Source organism: Phodopus roborovskii, unplaced genomic scaffold (assembly GCF_943737965.1).
Source record: "Phodopus roborovskii unplaced genomic scaffold, PHOROB, whole genome shotgun sequence".
Taxonomy (NCBI): domain Eukaryota; kingdom Metazoa; phylum Chordata; class Mammalia; order Rodentia; family Cricetidae; genus Phodopus; species Phodopus roborovskii.
The window spans coordinates 2,933,391-2,948,602 of NW_026126629.1; the positions used below are offsets into that span (position 1 = coordinate 2,933,391).

General features: G+C 39.9%; 1 protein-coding gene across 3 annotated transcripts in view; it reads left to right on the forward strand.

Moving 5' to 3' along the window:
* Positions 1-15,212, forward strand: part of Atxn7 (ataxin 7) — an 83,924-nt gene that overhangs the window by 33,201 nt on the left and 35,511 nt on the right. For all 3 annotated transcript variants that reach the window (XM_051206761.1, XM_051206760.1, XM_051206762.1), the window contains one exon: positions 9,331-9,435. In XM_051206761.1, the coding sequence (XP_051062718.1) occupies positions 9,331-9,435 (105 nt within the window). The remainder of the gene's footprint in view (positions 1-9,330; positions 9,436-15,212) is intronic.

A 15,212-nucleotide genomic window follows, 5' to 3' on the forward strand; every position in this document is an offset into this window, starting at 1 on the left:
GCTACATGGTAACACACTAAGGAACTACGCACAGTGCTGCAGAACAGAATGGCACAAAACAAAACATAGGCTTAGATTACTCATTCAGAACTTCCTTTTTTTTTTTTTTCTTCATGAATGCATGGTTTGCTGCGCCCCCCCCCCATCTCCTTTTTTGTGCCCTTGAGTAAGTACTATGTTTATCTACATTAATTTTAGATTTTTGGGGGGCTTGTTTTAATTTCTCTTGTGACTTTGTTTGACCTAGTACATTATTTGAGATATCTTGTGTTGTTTTTTTTTTAAGTTCATAGATCCATTAATGATTTCTAAATTAATTGTATTCAGAGAATATACCCAATATAGTTTTAGTTCTTTTAAGTATATGGAGTATAGAATGTCTGCCATACTAGATAAATAAATACAGGTCTACCCTATAGTGAGTTCTCTTGGTTGTATGAGAGGATTGCTTGTGCATTCTGTATCCCACATGTAAAAACCTTGGTAGATATGGTGATGCAGTAATAGGGGCTGCCTTTTCAAGAGGAAGAGAAATGATGTTCTTACTTAATCATGAGATGTAACTAACCACAGTGACAGTAATGATAACAATAAATGCTTGTTATTGAGCTCTGGTTTACTCACTACTTACTGTTTAGACAGATAGACAAGCACTTTATGTGAGTTATATTATTTACTCCAACAACTCAGATAGCTGCCATTCATGATTTTTCAGTTGCATAAATAGTGTGCCTCGAGGTTAAAGTGGGGTAGTTGATTCTTGGAGCCAATCTTTGATAGGCTAGTTTTAATGGTTATGATGCAAAGAATTCCAGAAGGATTTTGGTATCTGTGCCCACATTTGGGACACGTGCTATTAAAAACTTCCTTTGACTTATAGGGCCAGACCTTGCTGGCAGTATTTTGAGGAGACATGTAAGAGATGTGTGAGACAGCCATCCATGTGGATTGTGTTGGTAATTGTCACAGCCCTTCTAAACCCAAATCCTCGGTACTTTTCCATTTGTCACTCTCTAGTTCCAGGTGCTGTGTCAGTTCAGTAGTGACAACAAAGGTACTCAAGATTCACTTGTGGAGTGTCATTGTGATAAGATTTGCATTTCAGCTTTCAGAACTCAGTAGAGAAGGTTCTTTGTGCAGAGGGCAGCAGTTAGCACAGAAACTTGTCAAAGTGCAGTGTCAGTGAAGTGCTCAGGCCTAAATGGGACTAATACATCATTATCTACTCCAAGGCTTGGGATGCTAATGGTAGAGGAATGTAGAAAGACTGTTGAAGTCTAGAGGTCAGGGAGGACTGGAGTGAACAGTGTCTTTTGGGCATGATAGGGACAGCAGCTGTGGTCATCTGCACAGGATCAAGCAAATCAGCATTCCAGCATGGGGGTAGATCATGAGCCCCCATCCCTAACTGAGGAGCAATTGGCAGTTGATGGCTTCTGGGGAAGGGTGAGTCAATTTACTTAGTATGACCCTGATAGACACACCAAAGCTCAAGTGGATAGTTGCTCACCTGTGAGTATATGGACGGCATAAGCTGAACTCATTTCATGGATAATTAAAAGCAAAAAGAGGATCCAGAGTTGTTAAGGGGAGGGGAAGTAGGGAATGAAACTGAAAAGAGTTGGGGACAGATGTGGGAGTGAAGATGATCAAAATGCATTGTGTGTATGTATGAAATTCTTTAAAAATATATCTTAAAATATTTGCTGTTTATAGTTGAATAGTAAACATCACATGGGGTGTTTTAAATAGATGATTTTAACCGAATTGAAAATTTGATACACGTATGTAATGTATTTTGATCATATCCATCTCCCACTTCCCCTTTCCACCTCCCCCTGTGCCCTAGCACATCTCTTCCCAACTTCATGTCTTCTTTAATCCACTGAGTCCACTTCCTGCTGCTTTCCTGCTTATGGGTATGGAGTCAGAGACAACCTACCAGCAGTCAATCTTCCAAAGAAAAATGGCTCTCCCTCACCCCATAGCTATCAGATGCCAGTAACTCCTCAACTAGTGGAGGGGCTTTTTTAGCCTCCCCCGTCTCCTGAATTTCAAGTGTACTGGCCTTCTCTATGCCACCATTGCTGCTGGGAGTTCATGAGTGTCAGGTCCAGTAGACAGCATGTCACAGCACTCTTCCACAATCCTGTTTTTACATCATTTTTGTCTCTTTTATCTGGTGTTCCTTGAGCCTTTGCAGGTGGGGTTGATATGGATGTCTCACTTAGAGCTGAACACACATAGTCACCTGCTGTCAGCATCAGGACCAGTGGTTAGTCTACATGAACCACTCACTGCCCATTGCAGAAAGGGGCTTTTCTAGCCAAGATTGAGGACAGCACTGATCTATGAGTATAAATCATAGCTATTTAGAAGGCAGTTTGAAAGTACGATCACTTAACAAAACCCTCAGTTTCCTCTTTGTGTCTATGACTTCCTGAGCCATGGGATTTTGACCAGATTTATAGTGTCAGATGTGAATTTTTTCCTATTGAATAGTCCTCAGATTTAATCAGTTAGTGGTTGGTCATCCCCATAATAATTATGGTAACATCACACCACTGTTTGTCAGGTTAGTATTGTAACAGCTCTTGGTAAGACCATCAGTGTCTTTTCTCCCCCATAGACAAGATAGTTGCACATCACAGCACGATGAAAGCTAACTCTCAGGAGAAGAGTGTCTTGGTTCCATTTATTTCTCTGTCCCATAACCACAGTGTGCATTGTTATTAGCAATAGGGTTTTACCATCTAGTTATGGTTGTCACAAGAGGAATGAGGATAGCCTGAGTATTTTTTATTTTATTATTAGCAGGGGGAAGAGTTGTCTCTAGGCATCATTGACCAGTTAAGTATTTTTCATATAATACATACCTTCTGGGGAGATCATTGTCCATCATGGAGTATTCTTTATACAAGATTATTTTCTTATCTAAGCTTTTTTGTTTTCTTTACACACACACACACACACACACACACTTTATTTTCTTTCTCAGACTGGTCCTTAGACCAGACCATACATCATTTGGCAGGTTGCTCGTTGGTCTTTCTGTCTGGTTGGTTCTTTTTTTTTAACTTTAACATTAGGTATAAACAGGAGTAGAGTTCTTTTATTAATAGGAATAGATGAAGTGAATTTGAGGCATGCTCAGAGATGCTCCTAATGGGTAAAAATAAAGTTCTGTTTTGTCCTTTCCTGGTTAAGACTCCAGTGGCTATTTAACAGCAATTAAAACCTTTCTAAACATTACAGTTTTCTAATTGCCTTCTGTTGAGCATTGCTATTTGAAAGAAGAGAACAACCACCAGTGCTGATTGTGGTAAAAACTTAAAGCTATTAAAGAGACCCATTTGCACAGCGCTTAGGTTATTTGGAAGTATTTCCAGTATGAATGGGGCCAGATAACAAGTCTGGTTATTTAGGGCTTTGTGGGCCAGTTCACGGCTCTTAGTTTTTAGTCCTCGAAACAAGCTACAGAAATATTCCGGATGGCAGCCACTTCACAGAACACTCCAAGAGCTCATTCTTGAGTTTGGCAAGTCCCCTGTGTAGAAGTGTCCATTTTAGCCTTTGGTCCTTAGTGAGTGTGAGAATGGCACAAGTAGAAACCTGACTGAGGGCATCGGAGCCATTTCCTTGTAAGAAAGAGAAGGGGGAGCATTCTGATCCAAAGGTGGAATTGTGGGGAAGTAAGCAAGTTGCTGCTGGGCTTCTGAGTCTCTCGCAGATTGAGCTTACTCTTCAGCCTGAGTCCAGAGTTCACCACTTAGAAGCCTGAATGTTTTCAAGTGAAGGAGTGGTGCAGGTGCTTCATACGTTGACAGACCTGGAGCAGAGGAAGGGAAAAACTGTCCGGGGAGCATAGGGCTGTGGGCCCAAGCAGTGAGAGTGAGTCGGGGAGGAAGGCGCTGATGGTGAAAGAGTGCTGGAGTGTGAGACTAGCAGGCATGAATTCAAATCTTGGTTCTGTCACTTAATAGCTTGTTCCCTAGTTGCCTGGCCACCTCAACAGGACTATGTGACTCTTCTCCCTCAGAGTGGGAAAACACTGAGTGAGTGTCAGGGCTCCTTCAAATGTTGCCTGTCTTTATTTATATTTCCACCATGTAGATATTCAGTGTAAAAAGCACAGTGGTCATCAGTTTTTGACAAGTGAAGAACTTCAAGGAAGTTAAGGTAATTGCCCACAGTCACATCTGTCTTTGGAAAACTAAGATTCAGAATCATAGCAGCCTGTGCCTTAGCCATGCTGCTGAGATGCCAGTGAAAGAGTAGGTAATTGGGAAGAGGGGAGTCGCCCTTTGAAGAAATAACTGTTCAGCTGAGACCTAATTTGTGAGAAAGTGCCGGGCATTTTCCAAGGAGCAAGTATAACACCAGGCCTGGAAAGAGGAAGAACCGGAAGAGGTCACTCAAATGCAGTAAGGGCTCAGATTTTATTCGTAAATGTCACTGGAGAAATTGCTAGAGGATTTTAAGCAGCTCCTGTGACCTAATGGAAGGGGCATTCTGTTAGCTACTTAGGAAACTTCTTCACAGTCCAGGGGAAAGGGTGCTGCAGTGACCCTTCACCAGTGGCCATGATGAGGGGTTCTAGAATGGGTAAGGGATCTACAGGTGGCCCAGATAGAAGAATTCTATGTGGGGACGATGTTGCTCTTGTTTTTGTTCTACTGGGTGTCAAGCCTAGTTGATCACACATACTGGGAGCACCTGAGTTTTAAATGTCAACATTAAAGGGTAAATAGTATTGACCCAGAGTTGAGGAGATAGTTGCAAACAAACATAGGGTCTTTAACAGTGAGTTCTCTTGTGCTTGACTGCTCTGTGTGAGATGTGTGTAGCTAGAAGATGGCATCTAGTTCCATCAAGGTGGATATAGAATCACGACTGTGGTGGGGGAGGGTCAAATGACACTTAAACAGGGGTCGAATATCAAATATGATGCATATCGCATATCTACACTACAATTCATAACAGCAAAATTACAGTTAATTAACAATGAAATGAAACAATTTTATGGTTGTAGTTACTACAACATGAGGAACAGAATTAAAGGTCACATCATCAGGAAGGCTGAGAACCACTGATCTCTAGACAGAGCTTGGGAGTAGTCTCAGTTGAAGATGGGAACAGTTGATGTATAGACATTTGGGTTATGTGGGAGAAGGGAGAAACTCAGTATCCTGAAAAGATTAACTGGTTTCTTACAACACCTGATTTCTGTTGTCACCACACACAGTCTTCTGTACAACCAGAAGGCCAGCCTCTGACACAAGGCTTCCTTCCTATGGTAGCAACACCAAAGCTAACTCAGTATATTCTCTACAGCCAGAGGGCCAGCCTCTGACACAGGGCCATCTTTCCCATGGGGACAGTGGGGTTTCTGTGCACCCTTGTGCTTATGCCCAGTTCTTCCACTATGCTGGTTTGGAAACCCCAAAGTATGCATTAGCCTAGATAATAGGTACTGGGCCATTCCTTATTTATTGTAACCTAGATCCTGATGAAAATGTAGGGCTTTGATTTCTGCATCTTCTTAGAATCCCCCATGATAGCACCCCTTACCAGCAGGAAGTAGTTTGGAAAGAATGACGCCCAAATTCCCAAATATTGTCTATAAATGTTTCTTTTCATTTAAATGGACTTGGTTATATAAAATAAAACAAACAAACAAACAAACAAAAAACACTAAAGCTTTGTTCTCTCAGGACCTAAAAAAAAAAAAAGAAAAGAAAAAAAAAAGAAAATGTAGGGCTTACACTGCATTCATTCTTTTTAAATTATTTCATAATTCATGAACTCAAGTACAATTTAAAAGCTTTTCAGTATTTTATGTACCCAATTGAATTAATTTATATATATATAATGTATTTTACCAACTAAGTCAATAGAAACCTTCACTTTTGTTAAATAATTTTTTTCTGCTATAAGTCAAACTTCTTTTGACAGAACCTGTATGCTTGTTTGTAGGTGAGCTGATTGTGAAGTTTATGCTTTATGCCTTTAATACACACACACACACACACACACACACACACACACACAAACACACACACACACTGCCTCTCACAAATCTCTTTTGTTGTTGTTGTTGCCACAACATTGTACATTTTGTTCTTGTTGCTAAGGACTCTGGAATGTCCTAGTACAGCAAATTGTTATAGAATCTGCCCCAACGACATCTTATTTAAATTATTTTATGTTCTCTATATTATATCCAGATATGGCTACCTGAAAGCAAATCATTTACAAAATTAAAACTTAAGTTGTTTAGAAGTTTTGGAATAGGAATTGGGTTTCTCAGGGTAGCATGCACTGAGACTAGGTGATGCACATGCTGCCCAGCAGGACACGGTATTATAGGTGGCTAGGACCTGAGCTTACAGCGTGAGTCCTGTTTGTACTGCGTTCGTGTCATTTCTCCTGAAGTAAGGTCAGTGTTCTATTATAGGATTATTAGATGTAGATGAAATAGGGCAGTGGGAAGTAAGAGTGAGTAGGAAGGTGGATGAATATGATTCATGCCTGTATGAAAGCAGGAGAGTGAATCTTAAAATATATAATTAATAAATGTTATAATAAAAATAGTCTCTGAACAAAAGAAAAGAAAGCAAATGTGATAAGCCATGTAAAATGTACAAATAGAGTCAGTAAGTCAACTGTAATTTTGGTCCGCATATTGTCATTTGAAGTCTCAAGTGATCTTACATTTTTGAGGAAATTGAAATTTTAGCAGAAATATGGATTACTTAAAGAATAATGCCCTCTGCTGCTAGTTATAGAAGGGTGAGGGAAACCAGGTTAAAGAGAAGATGCTGTTTTTCATAAAGATCACTTTGGCAATGTCAGTCATTGTTACCTACAAAGATCTATATACATTTTCTCTTTCTCCTCCCTCCCTCCCTCTCTCCCTCCCTTCCCTTCTCTGCCTTTGTTTGTTCTGTCACTGGGTATTGTTCTCAGAGTATCATGCAGTTTAGTTTAGCCAGGCACTTTACCACTGGACTACAACCTGCCCTAATTTCTTAAATTGCCTTGGTTTTAAAGGTGTAGTCAGTTTAGCCTCCTGAAGTATAGGACTGTATATATAGATGTACTGATTTTGGTTTTTGAGACAGCATTTTACTATATAGTACATTCCAAGCTGGCGTCAAACTCATCCACCTGCTTTAGCCTTTCAAGTGCTGGGATTACAGCATTTGCTGCCAGGCCTACCTAAAATACATAGATCACATAACACTGCCTTTCACTGAGTACAGTAAGAAGTGATAGACTAGCTCATCACAGGCTAAAAGGAAGTTAGAACCATTCTTAAATGCTGTTTAACTTCTGGTTTTTTTTTTTTTTTAATAAGGTTAACTGGCTTGTTTTCATTAATGAAACTATTAATTTGATATTTAAAGACATTTTATATTTTGTAAATCTAAACATAAAATCTATGCCACTCTAGTAATTTGAATTTTCCTTATTAGTATCTATATTAGGATACTTAGCACAGGGATATAATGCAACTTCTATGTTAGACAATAGCCTTAGAAAAATAGCATATTATAGCTAGATGTGGCGGCACGCACATTTATTTAATCCCAACATTCATGAGGCAGAGGCAGGTAGATCTCTGTGACTTTGAGGCTAGACTGATCTACAAAGCTGGGACCTGTTACACAGAGAAACCAAAAAGAAAAAAGACAAATAACATACATGCATCATCTCATGGGATATATATAACTTTACCCTTATTCCCATATGTACTGTGTTTAACCTAAAGTAGACATGCTTTTTAAAGAAAATAGTACCTTGTCATCAGAGAAATAACAGTGTGCTGCAAGTTTCTTACATTGTCTATTCAGTTTGTGTAATCAGAGGTCTTCAGCTCTGACATTCCAAGTTGTTGATATTAGACTCTAGATGGAATATTTAGAAATTATTCTTTGGTCTTAAGAGACCCAGTTCAAGCCATCCTATGCATTAGTATCCCTGCTATTAGCTTTAGACAAAGTTCTTCACTGCTCCCTAACTCAGTTTCTCTGGAGTAGTGGGACCTTTATAAGTAGGTGTCTGGATAAAGTGAGAACACGGGACAGAGAAACTACTCAGTAATGTGCCTGCACCCCAGAATTGCGATGTCCTTTCTGCATTTCAGATTTATGACTGTTTATGTGCAATTCAGTATAAAAGATACCTTCAAGAAAATGCTACTAATATAGCCATTTATAAATATTAGAATACCAATTTGATATTTTAGATATAATTTTCTGACATCTCTTTTGGTCTTTTCTTTTAAAACCAGTACCATTATGCATGAAAAGTGAAATTAAATCTATAGGAAAGAGAAAATAGGCCATCTAGCCTCCCATTTACTTTTTTGCTAATTACTTATTTTGTGGGGAATAGGGATCGAACCCAGGGTCTTACTCAGGCTAGGCAAGCATTCCACCATTGAGCTATATGCCCACATTCCTTTCTTTCCTGCCTCGCTTAGTTTGATCTGATAAAATATTTGTCAAGTTAAAATGTGTTATCTATCCACTCATTGAAATATTTGCTCAAAATTGATTATCTTGGAGTTTTAAAAGTTTAGATTCTGGGTCTAAACTTTGGTTTGTTTCCTAGATTATTATTAACAGTATCTAATGGTTGGACATTTTTATGTTTAACATACTAGAAATGAAATTACTTTGCATTTTCATGTATATACACATAGTTTTGTTTTCACCGTTTACAAACAAAATAAAACTTGTCTCCTGCCCTATTCTGGAAATCAGACTACAATTAGTGTCTGAGCTTCTGGGTTTGTACCCAAAGTCGGTAAGGTGGAATCAGGATGTAAGAGTGATTGGGCCCCAAAACAAGTGGAAAACAAATGTCTTTGTATGGCATGGTTGAGAAGCAGATGAAATTACTCTCTGGTGATGTCTCTGTACTTTTCTTATCTGGACGGTAGGACTTGGGACCAACTACTGGAATAGAACCCATATTTAAGCAAATAAAAATATTGTTACAGCTTTGTGAATTACTAAGCACATTTCATGTTTTTTTCATATTTTTCATATTCTTTCATATTGTTCCTCAGTCATGTAAGAGTTCACCTTCAATCGTTTTATTGTGTTAATGTATTCATTGTGTTCATTTTAATAGCACTTCCACACCTTCTAATAATTTGATGCATTCATTTATTTCAGCCCTTTGTAAAGGCCTCAGCCTGGTTAGATTTCTTTGTCAGTGGTGATAGGCTCCTGAGTGGTCCGTGTGCTGTTTACTGTCAGTGCTCAATGCTCTCATCTTAGTCATAACAGATAAGTGATGACTGTCTCTTTGTTGCAGATATGCCAATATTTGGTCTCTGTCCGGCACATGATGATTTCTACTTGGTGGTGTGTAACGACTGCAACCAAGTTGTCAAACCACAGGCATTTCAATCTCATTATGGTAAGTGCTGAATCATGAAAATTATGAGGAGGGAAAGGTAAAGCTGCAGGCATTACTGAAGGCCACTTAAAGGAAAGGAAGTAGGCATTCCAGTTCATAGGAAGAGCTAAAAGCTATTGTGTTGTGTTTTCTGGATTTTATATTTTTATTTTCTGATCTGCATTTTCTGGCATTTCCTGAAATCTGAGGCAAGAGTATCTCTTAAAACTTTACATTAATATTATTATAGGTTTCTTTCTTTCTTGAGTCCTTGGTTGTGAATTTAGTAGATGTTTAGATGTTTTTGTTTGTTTGGTTGGTTGGTTGGTTTGATTTTTGGCTTTTTTCAGACAGATGTAGCCCTGGCTCTTCTGGAACTTGTTTTGTAGACCAGGCTGGCCTTGAACTCACAGAAATCCTCCTGCCTCTGCCTACCAAGTGCTAGGATTAAAGGTGTGTGCCACCACACAGAAGTCTGACATTGGAAAAGAAAGTCAGTTGCCCAGTATTTGTTTTCAGACCTTTGAAGCAGGGACTAGATTGGACCTACATTTAAACCTGTAAGAACAACAGCTTCTTTCTTTGCCTTGAGCAAGTGACCCAGCCTTAGTTTGCTTTTTGCAGGACAGGAGAAGTGGCAACCTCAGTGCTCCTGCTAGGACTGTGGAAGGCATGTGTAAAGCCACCAGCAGTGCTTAGCAAATCTGGAGGGCAGGGATTGGGGGTTAGCAGAGTGAACAAAGGTCCAGCTCCAAACACAAGAAGGTCTATGTCTAGAGTTTAAAACAGCCAGAGGCCTTAAGAATAAGGAGGCTCACTTTGGCCACCAGTGTGGTAACTGTGAATCTTCTTAGAGAAAAAGCCTTCAAAAGAGGATTTGAAAAGTAAAATCATTTGCTGTCTGCCTAAAGGTTTTAATTTTTATGTGTTTAAATTTGCTATACATAAGCCTGTTTTAGAAAGTGCAGAAGGTAGTTTGTAATGACCTTTAACCCCCTGAAATTGGAAGTGTTTGGATGAGACTAGACAAGGCTCCCACAGACAGCTGCACAGCTTATGTACTGAACGACCATATTTGGTGGGTCCAGGCTGGTTTCAGAGTGACTTGAGTAAGCTCTGAGCTAAGAACATCCAGGCTGTCTGGAATGTGCTAGACTGTTCTCATTGGCCAGTACTGTTGTATGTTGTACCCATTTGTGGATGAGCCCTGTACAAGAGTAGGCTGGGAGTAACTCACAGGCCTTTGCTGAGTGGAAACCTGTCGTCGATACTCAGAGCCAGAATATGATTTAATGATGCTTCCCTGTGGGAACTGATGGGTAGACTAGATTAGAAGGAAACACTAGAGAAACTATAAACATGCTGCTTCCTGTAGAACTGTTTTAAGTTTAAAAGTATAATCTTGGTCATCTTGTAGGACTGCTTTACCTAGCGATGACCTCACACTACACAATCTTGGTTCCCTGTCTAGGGATGCAGGATCGATATGGGCCGCTGTCACCTAGGACACCAAGGAAGCAGCACAGATGTAGTTTTAAAACCACTCTTCTAATCTTCCTGTGTCTGCCTCTGTGTCAGTCCCCAGTGCAGAGTGACAACAAAGATCCTGAGCATGAGGTGGAGGTCCCTCTAGTGGCAAGGGAAATATTACAGGTTAGAAGAGAGTGTCCTGGAGGCCTCCGAGTCAGCAGCAGAAGAGAGTGTCATTGGCGTCCCAGACAGGTCAGCACAGGCAGGCATCCAGGCCTGGTGAAGTAGAGGAGGGTGCGCGGTTTTCGCCTGGGTGGGAGGTATCCCAGGGTGTCCGGCGCCAAGGAGAGCCACTCTCGGTGCTGTCCTGTCCCTTTTGTGTGCAGGAGTTGTGAGAGGAAAACTATTTTTGGAAACCAATCTTCCCTTATCCCTTTTTTCCTTCCTTTTTGATGAAATTCCAGGAGGACAATTCTTGCATTCTCTTACTATTCTATTTTTTATAGATAGTAAATATGAAAAACATTTTTAAAAACCAGAATCTTGCCAAGTAGCCATTGTCATTTGTTTATTGCAGTTCAGATGCGCATAACTAATGTAGAACAAGCCACTGCAAGTTGAGAATACTGGATGTCTGAGATATATTTTAATCCTTCTAACCTAGCAAACCTAGTTGATCACTCCTGTCACCAAGTGTGCTTTCCCGTGAGGCTGTGGCTGCCTGGGAGCTGTGGGCTGCTGCTCTCACTCAGCATCAGGAGCGGGCCTGGAAAATGGTCAGAATACAGAATTCACTGTTCACATGGCCGTGGTCAGAGAAGTCACTGAAAGCATCTGATTTTGCCCTGGCTGTAGGGAAGCCGCTTCGGCATGAGCATTGCTGTGCTCTCCCACCTCCTCTCACTTTCAGTTGTGATGAATGAGTCTTTTCCTTTCTTAGTTTACTGCTCCTTGACTGTGTTTGAGAACTTTGGATTCCTGTAGATTCCAGCATTGGGAGGCAGAACTTGTCTTTAAAAATCCCACACCTGCCAGTGGAGTGAGTGTAGCTTTTGATAAAAACATGTTAGTAATTTTTGTGAGTTCCTGTGTTGACTGGTATTGTCCTGTGACTTTTAGGAACCAATAGGCAGTTGCTGTAAAATCTTATAGGATTTTTACATTTTTACATCAGCCAGGACAGGGAAAGACACCACAGTGTAGCTCATAAGTTACTTAGATCGGTGATATGGGTGTTGAGGAAACTGGTGAGCAACCCATTGGTGCTTAGAGAAGTGGCCATTTGATTTTTGCTAGCAAACTGCCTTTAGGGGAAATACCTGACTAGTGATGGTGACGGCTACAGTGTCACTGTAGTGTTCCCAGGCTCTATATTCTGACTGTTCTCATGGTATAACCTGTTTTCTTTCTTGAAAATGTACAGTCATAGTAATGTATATTTTCTTGATGGTACTGTCATGTTTTGAAATATTCCGGCATTCCCCGTGTTTATGTTCAGTTAGTTACTTAATATTTTTAAGCACAAGATGTTTCTTATGGTTAATAGCAGATTTTAAAAATGTAATTTGAGTCAGTGCATTCAAAACGCCTGTTCTGCATCTGAATCAAGGGAGCTGTCTTCTACTTCCCCAAACCCACTCCAAACATACCACACGGAGTCTCCAGGAGTAGAACCCAGGAACTGGCAGTGGAAAGCTGCCTTGGCTCCTCCTGACTTGCAAATTGGCCATCACTCCCTGCTTTCAGAGGTACTGTCCACTCTAGAATTGTCATAGGAGCTCACAGGGGCTGGCCCAGGCGCTAGTGCACATTTACTCAGACTTGTTAACACTAACATTGGTGCAGAGCAAGGAGGCCCTGTTGTAAAAGTCTGTTTTGAAGTCGTGGTATAGTGGCTGGTAGTGTCACACTAATTGCTGCTGAAACTGTAAACATAAACAAGGACTAAGATGGCAACTTTCTCTAAAACCAACAGTGCTGTTTTTTGGAAGTGAGAATCTTAATGTGTTACTGATCTGTTGGCCATTTACTGTTACTGGATAAACTGTGGTCTTCCCACATTGTGTGTGGATGTGTATAAGTAGAGAGAGAATGTAACTAAGGAGGGCTTGTAGCCTGCCTGCTAGATTGCATGCCTCCCTCCTACTGATTCCACAGAGTCTCCGGCTAGTCCCCACTGCGTTGTGCTCTGCTGCTTACATTTGTTTTTAGGGAGAGGGCCTTGGCTCACCTACACCTCCACCACTACCACCTTTGTACACAGTGGACTGATCTTATGTAACAGAAATCAATGAGAGATATTAATTCATCCTGGACAGGTATCGTATTTAGAATTTCTATAAGTAATTGAAACCCTGATCAACTGTCAGCCCTTGGAGCATTTTGCCTTAAATTGGTTAGGCTGATCCACGCATTAACCTTTTGGGTCAGTTTGACTCTCTGAGCCTGGACATGATAGTGACTTGAGACTGAGCCATTCATTCCCAATATTAATCAGGTTGGAGATGATGAAATTTATTGACTTAGTTTTACTTACTACTTTTCTTTAATCAGTTTTTATTTGTATAAATCACTTACAAAGAAAACTCTTAAGGGAAACATAGAAAAGGCTATAGTGTTGATTATCATAAAGGATGACAGTATAAGGTAAAGAATTTGTAATTCTTTGTGGATGGTCTTGCCAGTGTTGGCTATGAACCTGAGACCTGTCCCTTTTGTTTAAAAGGAGCCTGTATGGCTAGTGTAATGGCAAGTGTTATCCATATATGGTATGGCTTATCTACAGAATTGAAAGAGGTTTTGAGCGTGCATTTGTTTTACTTATGATTAATGTTAATAATGTTAGGGTGAACTATATCCCATGTTTTGGGAAACACCACCTTAAGCTATTGGATTCTATTTCCTTTGATGATTTAGGAGTTTAGCCCTTGGAAATAACAGACTTTGGAAACAGAATTCTAGACTCTTCTGTTACTATGCAAAAGGCCCACGTGCTCATTCCTTTGTCAAACATCAGTTGCTTGTCTTAGTCACTGTAAGTGGCATATGAATGCATTGGTTAGGCCTCAGTGTAAAACTCAAGCCTGTGTCAGACCTCTGCTCACAAATGACAGCCATAACCTGGCTGCTTCCTGGCTGAATGGAAGGGAGCAACTTTGATGGGAGCATCCTACAGCTTTACCTGTATTTGGTACATCTTGCACTTAATGAATTGGGTGGTTTTGATTTTGTGGATGCCAGCATAAATTACATTCAACAAAAATGTCATTTTCATCAGAGTATGTTGAACTTACTCAGGAGAAATTAATCTTAGTTTTCTTGTGCTAATTAGTTGATTTCAAAGAATGTTACTATAGAAGTTAAGTGATTCTTAGTGACCTGGTTTTCATTGTTGATAAATTGGACAGGTGTTTGTGACCAGCAATCGCTATCATGTGACTATGGTAGCTGGAGCAGAGACTGCTCAAGGTAGAGGGTTTGCTGTTTAATAGAGAGCCACCACCCCTCTGATAGGCTCTGATTCACTTAGACACTTGAATTTTGGTGACTTAGAGTGTTTTTATGTCCTATTTTATTTGAATATCTTGTTGATTTTTTTCTTGAATAAAGAAAAATGTTTCCTAAGTGGGAATTTTTTTTGCCAAGGAATTGTTAGATTCTGTGTCTTTTTCTACTTTAAAGTTTTGTCAACAATTAACATTTTTTTTAAAGATTGGCATTAATTTAAAACACTTAACTTTCCACAGATTGCTGCTTATTTTTTAATTTCCAAAGCACTTTTTGCACAGATTATTCCATTTTCTGTTTAATTCCTAGTTTAGAGATTAAAGTCTCATGTGTGTAATATGGATAGACAGAGTTAAAAGAAAAGCCCAAGAAGATACAGTGAATTCTACATGTACTGGAATATGGTAATAGTGACAGATGTTTTGTCTTGGGTAAATTTTTAAAGTTGTCAGCATTAGAAACATGTCAATCACAGAGACCCTTGAAGTAATGGGAAGATGTGATAGTAGGAGGTGGCTGGTGGACTCAGCAGTCACTGTGTCTCTTTTGCCTCTGGCCTGCCTATGTACTTAACCCAGAGTCATGGCAGGGAGCCAATGCCAAGGGCCCTTTTTTATAGAAAACATTTTGTAGCTCTTGAGAGAATTTCTTTCTTTCTGCAGTTAATAGATAAACTGTTACAACTGCAGAACAGAAAATACGTGTGCCAGGTTTTTCCTCAGCAGTTGGAGGGCCAGGCAGAGGAAGCCAAACAGAGCAGTATTAGCAGGGATAAATTAAGAATCTGGGAAACTATACGCTGATGGATGTTTATTCAGGGA